The 15,355-nt window shown below is 37.7% G+C and overlaps 1 protein-coding gene across 1 annotated transcript in view; it reads left to right on the top strand.

Annotated features, from left to right (window-relative positions):
• The window catches only part of LOC118842266 (liver carboxylesterase 1-like), a 59,286-nt gene that overhangs the window by 28,758 nt on the left and 15,173 nt on the right, over nucleotides 1-15,355 (top strand). Inside the window, exons 9-13 of the mRNA XM_036749850.1 lie at nucleotides 2,183-2,323; nucleotides 7,481-7,561; nucleotides 8,525-8,672; nucleotides 10,708-10,856; nucleotides 13,163-13,233. Coding sequence (XP_036605745.1) covers nucleotides 2,183-2,323; nucleotides 7,481-7,561; nucleotides 8,525-8,672; nucleotides 10,708-10,856; nucleotides 13,163-13,233 — 590 coding nt within the window. The remainder of the gene's footprint in view (nucleotides 1-2,182; nucleotides 2,324-7,480; nucleotides 7,562-8,524; nucleotides 8,673-10,707; nucleotides 10,857-13,162; nucleotides 13,234-15,355) is intronic.

The following is a 15,355-nucleotide window of genomic DNA, read 5'->3' as shown; positions in this document are numbered from 1 at the left end:
ATTATAATAACTACCTCGAAGGGTTGTTGTGAGGATCAAATATGTTAGTACCTGGTACAAAGGAGGTACTATATAAATGCTTATTCCCTTCCTTTCTCCTTCCCTTCCTTGACTAGGGACTAAGGTCACTTGCTGCTCTACATCTTATGAACCTCTAATTCCTTTGTGATTGCTTCCTCATCAGGAAAGTGGATATAATTCTGATGCTGCCTAATTCATAGGGCTGTGAAGAACAAATGAGATACTGGATATGAAAGGAGTTTTCAACGAGAAAGAGAGATTGGTATATATACATTCATACACAGAATATGTATATAACTTCTGATTCTAATATAGTAACCAAAAGAAGCAATTGTTATCTTGGGCTACTTTAAGAAAGGCATAACTTTGCCTCAATGAAACTTTAAAAATACGCACAACAGAGCACAAGAAAATTCAGGAGACATAAACCTGCAGGGTGTTAAAGGTATCATCATGTTAAATTTAATATGTGCTTGAAAAAGAGTTGTACATAATGGAAATTTGTAATTTTATATTAAACCCTCTTTTTCCTTTACTTTGGGAAGGGTACAAGAATTTATTAAGCACTTACTATGTTCAGGCACTGTGTTAAGCACTTTATAAATATTCTCATTTGATTCTAACCACATTCCTGTGAAGTAGGTGCTATTATTATCCCCATTTTACAGTCAAGGAAACTGAGGTAAACATGTTTAGTGACTTGCCCAAGGTCACACAACTTGGAAGTATCTGAGGTTGCTTTTGAACTCAGGTCTTACTGACCTCAGACCCTATACTCTGAGTCCCTTGTCTTACCTTTCTATATGAACATGTTCATGTTTGTTTATATTTAAGTTCATACTTCTAAAAAGCAAAGAAAGATAGAAAGGAATAGCTGTCACCCATAAGGAGCAGGCAATACCCTGGCTCTCCTCTTCTGCCATGGTAGGAGAACATCTGGAATATTGTATTCATTTCTGGGGGCCACCTTCAGAAGACAGGGATGAGGATGGTGAGACACCTGTCTATAGTTTATGTGGTCTAAGAATGTGGGGAAGGAACTAGGAATGTTTTGCCTGCAGAAGACTTGATGGACATCATAGCTGTCCTTAGTTGCTTAAAAGTCTGTTATCCCAAAGAGGGATTAGACACGTTCTGGATCCAGATGGGGGAAGTAGGAGCATGGGGTGGAAGTTTAAAAAAGGTTAGTTGAGGTTGGATGTCTTAGGTAGAGTAAGTTTCACATCCCCTCCGCCATCTGAAGTCTTCAAGCAAAGGCTAGAAAACCACCTGTTGTTTATGATGAATAGGGGATTTTGTTTCTTTTCTGGCATAGGTTAGATTAGATATTCCTTGAGGTGCCTTCCAACTCTGAAATTTTCTTTCAAGAGACGTAACACAGAGACTAAAAATAGAGTATAGATTTATATAGACTTAAATACAGAGTATAGACTTAAAAGAGAGTGTAAGTTAATTTAAAGTGGCATAAAGATGTGAACAAGAACAATAATGGAATACCACTTCACACTTCTATAGGATTTTTCTTTCCTTACAACTCCTAAGAGACAATCAGTACAGGTATTATTGTTCCCATCTTGGAGACATGGAGGGTAAATAACTGGCTCAGAATACATAAACCAGGAATTATTACAGTCTGGACTCCAGCTTGAATCTTAAAATTCTAATTTCAGTGCCTTTTCAGATGAGGGGCAGAGCTATATAGGCTAGGCTAATCAGGGAAGGATTTCTGGGTGTGTGTGTCAAGGAGTGAAGCTTCAATTTGGTTTTGACCTTCAAAGAAATGGGTGGTAGTTTATAGTAGGGCCAATAATCACTCAGCATTTTTTCTGACCTACCAACTGAGCCTGGCTAACCTTTTCTAAGGGATCAATATTTATATTCTGATCCTTTTTGTTATTTTGGCCAGAAGCTAATGGTTGTAAGATGGACAAAATAGTCGATTCATAAACAATTTATTAGAGAGATAACGACATTGCCCTTGGATTGTCTTTTGGTTCAGAGACTCAATGCAAAGTTTCGGATCCTCTTCCCTGCTGACCCTACCCTAGGATACTGGGAATATGACAACCCACTAGCTGTAGCCATAAAAAACCATGCAATTAAATTATTTGGGGAAGGGAGAGGGAGGTAGAGTGGATGTGTAACAATTTTTTTCTTACAGAAAATTTCATTCATACCTGCAGTCCTGGATGGAGTATTTTTCCCTAAAAACCCCAAAGAGCTCCTTGCTGAAAAGCAGTTCAATCATATCCCCTACATTGTGGGAATCAACAACAATGAATTCAGCTGGCTTCTTCCAACTGTAAGAGTCCTTTGGTTTCTTCTGGAATCTCATCCTTCCTCTTCTTTTCTTTAAAATAATAAACTGTACTTTTACCATTTGTTTTGATAGAGGACACATTAGGATTATTATATTAGTCATTGATGTTAGTTATCAATTAATGTCTATGCAGAAGTAGAAATGTCATAGCTTAAACAAATTTAATTTTAAAAGCCTAATAAAAAATACTAGTAAATAAGTGTCTGGTTCAATTTGTTGTAGAAGAAAATGATTTGGATTCAGAGTATCTGAATCAAGTTCCTGTATCTGTCACTTATTAGTTGTGTAATTTTTGGCAAGTCACTTAAGCTGTCTGGGTATCAATCCCTTTAACAGAAAAAGAGGAATAATAGTTGCACCATATGTTTCACACTGTTCTTAGGCTTGAAAGCTATTTTTAGGCATTAAAAAAACCTTGTTGTACAAAGGATTTTGCCCAATGTATAATGCCCTAGAAGAAAATAATAGGGGTTTCTACATCTATTGTCTTTTATATTCAACCGTGTAAAAAGCAACCCACTTTCAGTATGGAGTTGCCACATTCTGAGAATATACAGTGGTATTCATCATTGTAGTCCACTTCTCCCATTTGAAACTCTTAATTCTATGTGACAAACATTGTGTAATCATCAGGGAACTCCCCCTCCATTTTTATTTAGCACTTTATTTTTCCCAAGTTACATGTAAAAACAATTTTAACATTCATTTTTAAAACTTTGATTTCTCTCCCTTCTTCCCTTCCCACCCCACCCCTCATTGACAAGGCAAACAATCCAATATAGGTTATCGGTGTGTATTCATGCAAAACTCTTCCATAATAGTCATATTGTGAAAGACTAACTATATCTCCCTCCATCCTATACCACTCCATTTTATTCTATTCTCTCTCTCCTTTTGCCATGTCCCTTCTCAAAAGTGTTTTACTTCTGACTACCCTTCTTCCCCAATCTGCCCTTTCTTCTATTGCTACCACATCTCTTATCCCCTTCCAACATACTTTCCTGTAGGATAAGATAGATTTCTATATCCAATTCAGCGTGTATGTTATTCCCTCCATGAGCCAGTTCTTATGAGAGCAAGGTTCACTCAACCCCATCCCTTGTCATCCTCTCCATTGTAAAGGCCTTTTCTTGACACTTTTATGTGAGATAATTTACCCCATTCTACCTCTCCCTCTTTCTTTCTCCCAGTATATTCCTCTCTCACCCCTTAACTTTATTTTTGGATATCATCCCTTCATTTTCATCTTACACCTGTGCCCTATGTTTATATGGACTCCTTCTAACTACCCTAATAATGAGAAAAGTCTTATGAGTTACAAATATCATCTTTCCATGTAGGAATGTAAACAGTTTAATAAGTCCCTTATGATTTCTCTTTCTGGTTTACCTTTTCATGCTTCTCCTGAGTCATATTTGAAAGTCAGATTTTCTATTTAGCTTTGGTCTTTTCATCAAGGGTGCATAAAATTCCTCTATCTCATTAAATGTTTCTTTTTTCCCCAGAAATATTAGACTCAGTTTTGCTGGGTAGGTGATTCCTGCTTGTACTCCTAGCTCTTTTGCCTTTTGGAATATCATATTCCAAGCCCTCCAGTCCTTTAACATAGAAGCTGCTAAATTTTGTGTTATCCTGACTGTGGCTCCATGATACTTGAATTGTTTCTTTTTGGCTGCTGGCAATATTTTCTTTTTGACCAGAGAACTCTGGAATTTTGCTAAAATATTCTTGAGAGTTTTCATTTTGGGATTTCTTTCAGGAAGTGTTTGGTGGATTCTTTCAATTTCTATTTTACCTTCTGGTTCTAGAATATCAAAGCAGTTTTCCTTGATAATTTCTTGAAAGGTGATGTCTAGGCTATTTTTTTCAATCATGCTTTTCACATAGTCCAATAACTTTTCATTTATCTCTCCTGGATCTATTTTCCAGGTCAATTATTTTGTCAATGAGATATTTCACATTTTCTTTTATTTTTTCACTTTTTTCATTTTATTTTATATTTTTTTATAAAGTCATTAGCTTCCATTTGGTCCACCCAATTTTTTAAGAAATTATTTTCTTCAGTGGGCTTTCAGACCTCCTCTTGCTTTTGGCCAATTCTGCTTTTTGAGGCATTCTTCTCCTCATTGCCTTTTTGGACTTCTTTTGTCACTTGGGTTAGTATTTTTTTAAGGTGTTATTTTCTTCAGTATTGTTTGGGGCTCCTTTACCAAGCTGTTGAGTAGTTTTTCATGATTGTCTTACATCACTTTCATTTCTCTTCCCAATTTCTTCTCTACTTTTCTTACTTGATTTTCAAAATCCTTTTTAAGGTCTTCCATGGTCTGAGACCAATTCATATTTTTCTTGGAAGCTTTGGGTGTAGGACCTTTGACTTTGTTGTCTTCTGAGTGTGTGTTTTGATCTTCCTTGTCACCAAAGTAAGTTTCTATAGTCACAAATTTTTCCCCCCATTGTTTGCTCATTTTCTCAGCCATTTCTTGACTTTTAACTCTTTGTTGAAGTACAGCTCTACTTCCAGGGTGGAGGGCACACTGTCCCAAGCTCCAGGGGTTTTGTGCAGCTGTTTTCACAGATAATTCTAGGGACCTGTAAGTTTTCAGTTCTTCCAAGTTGGTATGATCTAAGGAGAGGTGTTTATTCCTCTCCTGGACTGTGCTCTAATCTGTGAATGACCACAAGCACTCTTTTCTGCCCTGGAACTGTGAGGAGGGACCCAACTCCACTGTTGATAAAAGATCTCCTATGCTAGTGTTCCTCCTCACCCCAGGACTGCCACCCAGGACTGTGAACCAGATCCAAGCATGGGCAAATCAACAGAGCCCTGCCTCAGTGCTAGCAAAGACACCCCTGTAATTTCCTTCTGGCAAGTTGTTCAATCCCCTTACTGTTGGTGGTCTGAGAGGTCCAGAAGCTGTCACTGCTGATCCAATCACTCCCACAGCCTGCTTCATTTTGCTGGGGCCAGGACTGTGGTGGAGCAGCCTGTGCTAAACTGCACTCCACTCTCACCAAGATGCAATAGACCTTTTCTGCCAACCTTCCAAGTTGTCTTTGGCATCTGTGTGCTGAGAGGTCAAGAAACCACCTCTGCTGCCAACGATTTAGTCCCCTGAGGTCTGCTCTGGCTTTCCTGGGGCCAGGTCTGTGCTGGTGTGGCCTGTAATTGGACTGTGCTCCTCTGTCACACTGGTGCGACTGACCTTTCCTGTCAACCTTCCAGGTTGTCTTGGGCTTGAAATTTGTTTCTCTTTGTGTTTTTGTGAGTTCTGTTGGTCTAAAATTTGTTTAGAATCATTTTAAAAATATATTTGGAGGGGTTTGGTAGAGAGCTCAAGCCATTCTCTGCCTTTACTCCACCATCTTGGCTCTGCCCCCTCATTCTTCCTCTTCTTTTGCAAGATCAGGATTCCTTTTCTAATTAAGTCTGGAACATAATCTATGACTTGATAAGGCTACTCTGCTGCTGCTGCTTCTCAGTGAACACTATTCTCTTAAGCCCCACCCCCAAGAATAGGCTTATATTTCCAAAACATTGCTGTATATGTACCAGGAGCTTTTAACTTTGGTTAGGTCTATGCAAGTTTTTTTTAATTAGCACAATGTTTCTAAATGCATAAAATAAGACACATGGGATTATAATAGAAATAAAAGATCCTGAAATTCAAAAACATTTAAAAAATTGTGGACCCCAATTTAATCAAGGACTCATGGATGTTCTAGGCAGTAATAAAATTTTTGAGGAGAAAAAACTATTATCTGGTGCTCTCTAATAGGAATCTTTCAACTTTAGAGGTGGAGTGGACCTTAGAAATCATATAATCTAAACCTCTTTGTATAGATGGAGAAACTGAGGCCAAAAGGAGAAGAGACTTGCTTTGTATGGTAAAGTGAGTTAGCGGAAAAGTTGGAATTGGAACCTAAACCTCACATTTGTAATTCACTCCATTGCTTACCCTCAATTAGGTGCCCAGTGCCCTCATGATGAGCATCTAGTTGGCAAAGTAGATACATTGATGGGTCTGGAGTCAAGAAGACTCATCTTCCTAAATTTAAATCTGACCTCAAGACACTTACTAGATGTGTGACCTTGGGCAAGTCACTTAGCCCTGTTTGCCTCAGTTTCTTCATCTGTAAAATGAACTAGAGAGAGAAATGGCAAACTACTCTAGTAACTTTGCCAAGAAAACTTCGAATGGGGTCATGAAGAGTTGGACATGACTGAAATGACTGAAAAACAATACCTCACGACCTCTCTACCCCCTTCCTGTTAAAGTGGAAAAAGATTTGTGTGATTCCCTAGGCTGGATCCCAAGCCTCTTCTCCAATGTAGAAGCAATATGGTATGGTAGAAAAAGCACCATTTTGGGGATATGAGGACCTAAGTATGAACTCTGGTTCTATTACTTGCTACCTGTATGGCCTTAACCAAGTCATTTCTATTGGGCCTTGGTTTTCTTAGCTGTAAAATGAGGTCATTAGACTTCACTAGACTTTCTCTAAGGTCTTTCTTTCCCTAAATTCTGTGATGAATTAATTCACACTCAGCCATGAATAACTAATGTGCAAGTGTGAATGAATGTGTGTTACCTCTCCCAGTGAGACTTGCATCCTAATAAGAGCACACCTATGACTTAAAGGAATGAAGCCCTGATGGTAGAACGTTAGCATCAGCAAAAGAAAAATGGAAGAAATGTACTCAATTGTTATTTTTAGAAATGGAAGGAAGTAAACAAGTGTTTAATAAGCTCCTATTATATGACAGGCACCATGCTAAATGCTTTACAAATATTACCTCATTTGATGCTTACTACTTCAATCTAAGATGACTTAGGTTCTCCACAGATAAGTCCTACCATACTGGAAGCTGGGCACTTCCTGTTGACTTACCCTTTTGGGGTTTAAGATATAATATCTGCTGTTTCCCTGATTTAACAATTGTTTTTCATATTACTGCTTTTGATTTTTCCTGGGACATGTTATAAGACAAATGAATTCGCTGAACTAACCAAACTCATAAGAGTATTTTGTTCCATAGCTTAAGCTAAGAGTTTTCTTCCTTGTTTCTCACAGGCTGCTTTAATTACACTTGTTTATCTGCTCTTGCTGCTTTATGTGAAATTTTGCTCTTTTGTGTAGCTCATGAAGTATCCTCCATTTGAAAACAGAATGGATCAAGAGAAGGCGATGTTGCTGGTTTGGAGATCCTATCCACTTCTTGTAAGAGACCTTGAACCAAAGATTATCAGGGCTGGGATGGAACTTAATTCATAGATTGTCAGAGACAGAAAGGACCCTAGAACTTAGAATGATAGGGCTCAAAGGATGTTAAAGTCCTCCTAGTTCAATATCCTTATTTTACAAACTGGGAAAACCAAACCCCAGACCAGAGAAATTATTTCCCTAAGGTCACAAATTACTCTGTGAGTGATCCAGGACTTGAAACCAAGTCTTCTAACTCCCAGGCCAGTGTACTTTCCATTACCTCATGGTTTCTTGCATTGAGATTAAAAACAAAATACTCAAAGGGAAGTTCCTTAACTTGTTTTCCCTTGTATTGGTAAACCATGGGCTCTCCCTATGGTGAAGTAGAATCTTATGAGAAACTACATGCAATGGTTTAATGGTATGTTTAATGGTTTGTTCTTTAATTCACTCCTTCCCTAGGTTGAAAGTATTCTCTACTGCCCTTGAAGTAGCCCTGTGGTATATTGTTCATATCCCTGTTATTACACTTAGTATAATAAACCTTTAGCTATGCTTGGGTTTGTTACTATGTAATCCTCCTGCTAAAGTGTAATCCCTAAAGAATGGAGTCTTGTCTTGTCTCTGTATCTTCAAAAGTTCCTGATACAGGGGCCTAGCACATACTAAATGCTTGATAGGCATTCTCCACCTAATGTCAATAGCTGGGTTCACAAAAGCAGGATATTAAGAAGAATCGCATTGTGAGGGTCGAGTTAGTTTAATAAGAATATGACAAATGAGTGACTAGCTAAATGGGAATCTTACAGGGTTTCAGTGTTTTATGGTAGTATTAGTCATATGCATTAACAATGTCATTGTAAAAAAAAAGGTTAGTTGTGGCAATGTTATGGAGAGTATATATTTGATGAATAGAAAAAAAGATGAATGAATACATATTTAAATACTTTTCACTCCTTACTCAATTGATCTTTTCAGAAAATCCCCCAAAATCTTATTCCTTTGATAACTGAGGAGTATCTTGGAGTTACAAATGATACTGTGAAAAAGAAATATCTATTTATGGAAATGATGGGAGACTTCTTCATTGGGATCTCAGCTGTGATGGTAGCTCGATTTCATATGGGTGAGTTATGAGGAAAAACAAGGGAGAGGTAATGACAAAACCAACCTTAGCTCTCCCAAGGATGCTTGGTGTAGACCTATTTGGTACAGGCATTGCCTAGAGGTTGATTAGACTTTTTTTTCCTATGTAAGGAAAAGAGTGTTGTACTTGGATATGGAATATCTATGTTCAAATTGTGGCTGGGACTTAGGAAAATAAGTTAATTCTCCTCTCACCTTTTTATGACTTTTCCTCTTTGCTGGATCATCATTTCATACCACACACCCTAAATATGGGTCTACACCAAGTCTCCATCTTGTGCTATCAGCTCTAATCTTGGTAGTCTTAATAGACAATTACATCAGTTTCCATGAATTTAATTATCATCCTATGAAGAGGTCTACCAAATTTCTGTTCAGTCCCGTCTCTTGCCTGAGTTCCAATCTCTAATTGCCTATCGAGCATTTCAAACTGTTCCAGAGAATTCTCAAATTATACATGTTTAAAGCAAAACTCATTTTCTTCTTTTCCTCACCTTCCCCTCACCCCCTCCAATTCTTTGCCAACCTTCCCTATTTCTGTCAAGGGATCATTACTATTACAGACACCCAGGTTTATAACCTCAGTGTCACTCTTGAATTTTTACTTTCATTCACTCCATATAGACAATCAGTTAACAAATCTTATCTATTCTACCTCCACAACATCTCTGACATGCATCCTCTTCTCTCTATTCACACAGCTAATTTAGATCTTCATCAGTTCTTGTCTGACTATTGCAATGATCTTCTCGTTGATCTCCCTAGTCCAAGTCCTTCTCTCCTTTAATCTATACTCCACAAACTACCAAAATAATTTTCCTTAAGTACAGATTTGACCATATCATTCCCCTACTTAGTATGCCTAAGTAGTTCCTGTTGCCTCTAGGAAGGAATACAAATTCCTCTCTTTGTCATTTAAAGCCATTTAAAATCTAGCCCTAATCTACCTTTCCAGCCTTATTATATATATCATTCCCCTCCAGTACTTTACAGCCCAGATAAACAGTCTTTCTTGCTGTTTCTCACACCCAGAGCTCCTTTCCCATCTCTTTTCATTTGCACTAACCATACTCGATGCCTGGAATGAACTCCTTTGTTTTCACTTTTTAGCACCTTTTCTTTCCTTCAAGGCTGGGCTCAAGCTCTGCTGTCTACATAGTGCCTTCCCTGGTTCTCCAGATGGTAGTGCCTTCCCTCCCAAAACTACCTCATATTTTGTATATATTATGCATATAGTTTTGACTAATATATAAATGTTATCTCTCAATAGAATATAAATTCCTTGAAGAGAAGGATTATTTAATTTTTTTCTCTGTATCCCTAGTGTATGGCACAGAACCTGTCACTTATAAGGTACCCAATAATGCTTATTGATTAAAATGATTACTGGAGGTGAGAGGGATGCATTGTTAGTATGAGGCATTGTTCTACCTAGATTAAGGGACAATACTGAGCTGCATATATCATGATGACATCCACAGCCTGGAATCTAGGATGAGCTATTTTGTTCAAATAATCTTGATGACTATCAGTTGGGAATGCCACAAAGAAGAGTTCCACCACAGAATACGACCACTAAGTTTTTAGCCAGCTTTAAGATTCTTTGATCAGGGACCTAGAGAACATATTTCTTACTGAATTATCATGGGATAGGCATCAATATTAGATAAAAGTGCCCTCATTCATAGTGGGTCATAATCCTGCATGCCTCCATTGACATCTGCAGGTCTATTGTGTCCCTAGAGCCTAGAGATAGAAGGGACCTCAGAGACCATTTAACTCAACACTTCCATTTCAGATGAGGTAACTAAGGTCAAGGTAGGTTAAGTGATTTGCTCATACAAGTCACACAGATTGTAAGTATCAAAGGTGGGAGTTAATTTCACATAAGGTATGCGATCACAAGCTTTTCATAGATTTCAAACTGACCCTTCTGAACTCTCCCCACCATTGTGAATACATCCAGGTTAGGGGGCTAGAAATGTTGAATTTTCCGTTATTTTCTTTCCTTTCAGCTTCAGGTGCACCCACCTACATGTATGAATTTCAACATCGGTCAAGCTTTTGGGGAAACATGAAGCCTGAAACTGTGAAGGCAGACCATGGGGATGACATTTTCCCTGTCTTGGGGGCTCCATTTTTAAAAGGTGATGGACCTATGTTGGTTAGAAAAGCCTCATGAAAAACTTGACTGGGTAATAAGTAGCCTCTGTTGTTGAACTTGATTCTTGCAGTGGCCCTGTGAGATAGAAAGAAACAAGTGAAATAAAAGATGTGAAGATCCTTTGGTAGGATAAAAGGGCTGAATAAATATAAGGGCTACTTATTATTTAGCCTTTATTATCCATAACTTATAGGAAGAAAACAAGGACCAGAGAGGGGAGGTGATTTGATTCAGGTTACTGGTAGATATAGGTCCAGAGCAATGGTCTTTTGTCTCTCAGTCCCAGGTTAACAGGACTGGGCAACATCACCCCTAAGGAAACATCTCTTCTCACTTAATTCAACACTGAGGATACATTAATGGAAGAAAAGTTTTGAAATGGGAGATAGAAAATATTTCTCCTCTACTCTTCCCTGGCCAACCCACACCTGAAATATTTATTTTCAGTTTTGGGCACCACAGTTTAGTAATGACATTAATGAGCTGGAGAATATCCAAAGGAAAGCGAATAGGATGGTGCAGGACTTTTAGAGGCAGGCTTACAATCAGCACCCAGTTATTTCAAGTTGTATTTTAGGGCAAAATGAGGCCTCATATTGCTTTGGACCCTTAACAAAAGGTGGTTCACTTGCCCCTAAGAGAGCAAAATCATGTAACAAGTAGGCAGTAGCATTTAATATATATGTAACCTTTATGTCTCAATACAACAGACCATGGTGATTTTTAGGTCTTCAGATATCCATAGAGTCAGGACTTCATATAGGTGGGACTGTTTATTGTTTTTAGGTGATCAGGAAGTTGCATTAAGGGAGCTAATAACATCTTAGCAAAAGATTTGTTGCATTTTGGGGAAACCTAATCCCTGTTGCAGGAAAATGGGTAGAATCCTAGTCCTGTCAGTGGGTCCTTATGACCTTACCACAGGAAGAATGGTTGAAAGAACTGGAGATGTTTACCCTCTAATGAAGTTATTGGTGGGATTTAATGGCTGTCCACAAACACTTGAGAGTGGAAGTGGTATGAGACTTAATCTCTTTGGACAGAACTAGTAACAATGGATGTGAGTTGCAGTGAGATGGATGGATTTTGGCTCCAATGTAAGGAAACATTTCCTAACACTAAGGATTGTCCAAAAGTGTTCATGTTTTGCCTCTAAAAATAGTGCACTTCCCATCAGTTGTGGTCCTCTATCAGAGGTTGGATGATCACTTACTTTTTTGTGGATATTCTTGAGAGGATTCCTCTTTAGGATGAGTTAGACTAATTGTCCTCAGAGATGTTGTGATTCTAGATGCATATCCAATGGTCTATTTCCATGAGTGTATAAGTAAGCTTAGCTCCAAAGGCTTAATTCTCCCTGATTAACTGCTCTGTTTTGGAAAATGCTTGGGAGAGAAGAGGATAGATATTGATGTCATACTTGGACAAGTCTCCACAATTCTAGATGAAAATGCCCAACAACACTTTTGAGGTTCCTGATATTTCCATGTGACTGGAACTCCTTGCATTTTAGAGCTTTGGCCTCTATAATTTCCTCCAGTTTTTGATTCATATTTTCTCTGTGTGGCATCACTGAACTTCCAGCAATTAGGTATTCACCAATCTGAGAGAAAAATCTGAGTCTAGACTTCCTTTACCTTTGCCTTTCAAGGGCCAATACTAGCAATGACTTTGATAACAGTATAAATTCTCAGGTTTTAGATGCAAAGCTTAAAATATTATTATTAGAACAGTAGATTTGGATTCATGGGCTCAGGGTTCAAATCCTAGGTCTGCTCCTTATTACTTGGCCTTGGACAAGTCATTTAGCCTCTCTGGTACTTAGTTCCCTTATCTATAAAATAAAGGAGTTGGACTAGATGAAGTTCCTTCCACCTTTAAAAACTAATGTCCCTAAGTAATATTTATCAGCTTTACCTTCATCAGCATTCTCAAAATCTCTCTCCTACCAGTCTTGGAGGTGGCTGATTGTCTACATTTGAAATTCATTCCTTTAAGTTATTATCTTCTGCTAATGTATGCATGTCTTTAAGAGGGGTAGAATATTCAATGTTGCTAACTCTTATTATCAATCCTGAAATTTAATTCTTGGGAAGACTTAAAACACAATCCAGGTAGGTTTATAGACAACTTCAGAGCATTTGTATGGTATATCACAATGGGGTACCATATAAAATAGAAGATCAAGGATAGCCAGGATGGTAAGAGGAAATATAAGTGAAAGAAGAGTGGGGTAATTGAAGACAAATTTTTCTTCCTTACTATACTGATTCCATATGTTGTATGTGTGGTATTCATTTTTAGAGGGTGCTTCTGAAGAGGAGAAGCAACTTAGCAGGACAATGATGAAGTACTGGGCCAACTTTGCTTGGAATGGGTGAGATTTTTACCAAAGGAAGGGGATAGCTTAGTACCTAATAGGTCATATGCCTCAGCATTTTTGGTGGGTGTCCTCCTTTTTTCTTTTTCTTAAGATGATAGATTTAGAGCTGATAGGCATGATATAATCCACCTAGTTCAACCTCTTCATTGTTTTTTTTTTCCTTTTTAATTTATTTGAATTAGCAAATATTCCTTCTCCCTCTCATTGAAAACAAAACTGTTGTAAGAAATATGTATGGCTGAGCCAAAAAAATTAGGCATTGGCTATTTCATATATGTGTGTGTGTACATATACATATCTATCTATCTATATGTATGTATGTATATATACAGAGAGAGAGAAAAAGAAAGAGGGAGGGAAGGCAGGAGGGAGGGAGAGAGAGAGATTTATATTTACATGCAGCTATATATGTATTTGTATATATTTTCATACATATATGTATATACGTTATTATTATTATTATTATATGTATGTACATCTATAGATATATCTGTCAAGAATTACATAGCATGTTTCATGACAAGTCCTCTGGAATTGTAGGTAGTCATTATATTCATCAAAATTCTTCAGTCTTTTAAAGTTGTTTCTCTTTAGAATTTTGCTGTTATTGTATGAATTGTTCCCTTGGTTCTCCTCACCAACTCTAACAGTTCATACAAGTAGCCCCAGGTTTCTCTAAAAATATTCTTTTTGTTTCTTGGAGCATGATATCATTCAATCATATTCTAATATCATAATTTATTTACTCAATTAATGGCCACCTCTCGGTTTCCAGTCCTTTCCTAAAGAAAAAGAACTACTATAGAAATTCTTGTACATATAAATCTTTTTCCTCTCTTTTGGACCTTGTAGTGGGTAAAATGTGTTCACAGTTTAATAACTTCTTGGGTATAACTCCAAATTGGCCTCCAGAATGGCTTAACCAGTCTGCATCTCCACCAATAGGGCAGTAGTGTATTTCCTTTTCCATATCCCTTCCAACATTCATCAGTTTTTCCTTTGCCAATTTTGACATTTGTATGTTGTGAAACCTCAGAGTTGTTTTAATTTGATTTCTCTAATTATTCATGATTTAGAGAAATTTTTCTCTGACAATTGATAGTCTGGATTTCTACCTTTGAAAATTTCCTGTTCGTATCCTTTGACCATTTATGCATTGTGAAATGGCTTTAATTCTTATAAGATGTAATCAGTTCCCTATATTTTTTCTTTTTTTAAATTTCTTTTTTATTTTTAGTTTACAAAACTCAGTTCCACAAGTTTTTGAGTTCCAAATTTTCTCCCACTCACTCTCCTCCCCTGTCCTCCCCCAAGACAGCAAGTAATCTGATATAGGCTGTACATGTATCTTCACATTAAACTTATTTTCACAATAGTCAAGTTGTAAATAAGAATTATACCAATGGAATGAACCATGAGAAAGAAAAAACAAAATGGGGTTGGGGGGGAGAAGGAGAGAGAGAGAGAGAGAGAGAGAGAGAGAGAGAGAGAGAGAGAGAGAGAAAGAGAGAGAGGGAGGGAGGGAGAGAGAGACACAGAGAAAGAGAGAGAGAGAGAGAGAGAGAGGGAGAGATAGACAGAGAGAGAGAGAGAGAGAGAGAGAGAGAGCGCTAATAGTTTGCTTCAATCTGCATTCAGAGTCCATAATTCTTTTTCTGGATGTGCATAGCTTTTTCCATCATGAGTCTTTTGGAACTGTCTTTGAACCTTACATTGATGAGAAGAGCCAAATCTATCACAGGTAGTCCTTACAAATACTATGTGTCTGTAATCTTGTATAATTGTCTCCTAGTTCTGCTCCCCTCACTCAGCATCAGTTCATATAAGGCTTTCCAGGTTATAATGAAGTCTGTCTCCTCCTTTCTTATAGCACAATAGTATTCCATTACATTCATATACCACAATTTGTTTAGCCATTCCCCAGGTGATGGGCATTCCTTTGATTTCCAGTTCTTTGCCACCACAAAAAGAGCTGCCATAAATATTTTGGTCCATTTCGCACTTGTGTGATCTCTTTGGGATATACCCCTATAAGTGGTATTGCTTGGTCAAAGGGTATACACATTTTATAGCCCTTTGGGCATAGTTCCAAATTGCTCTCTAGAATGGCTGGATC

Source organism: Trichosurus vulpecula, chromosome 3 (genome assembly GCF_011100635.1).
Source record: "Trichosurus vulpecula isolate mTriVul1 chromosome 3, mTriVul1.pri, whole genome shotgun sequence".
Classification (NCBI taxonomy): Eukaryota; Metazoa; Chordata; class Mammalia; order Diprotodontia; family Phalangeridae; genus Trichosurus; species Trichosurus vulpecula.
Note: the sequence above shows the minus strand (reverse complement) of the source record. Positions and strands in the feature narration are given on the sequence as shown.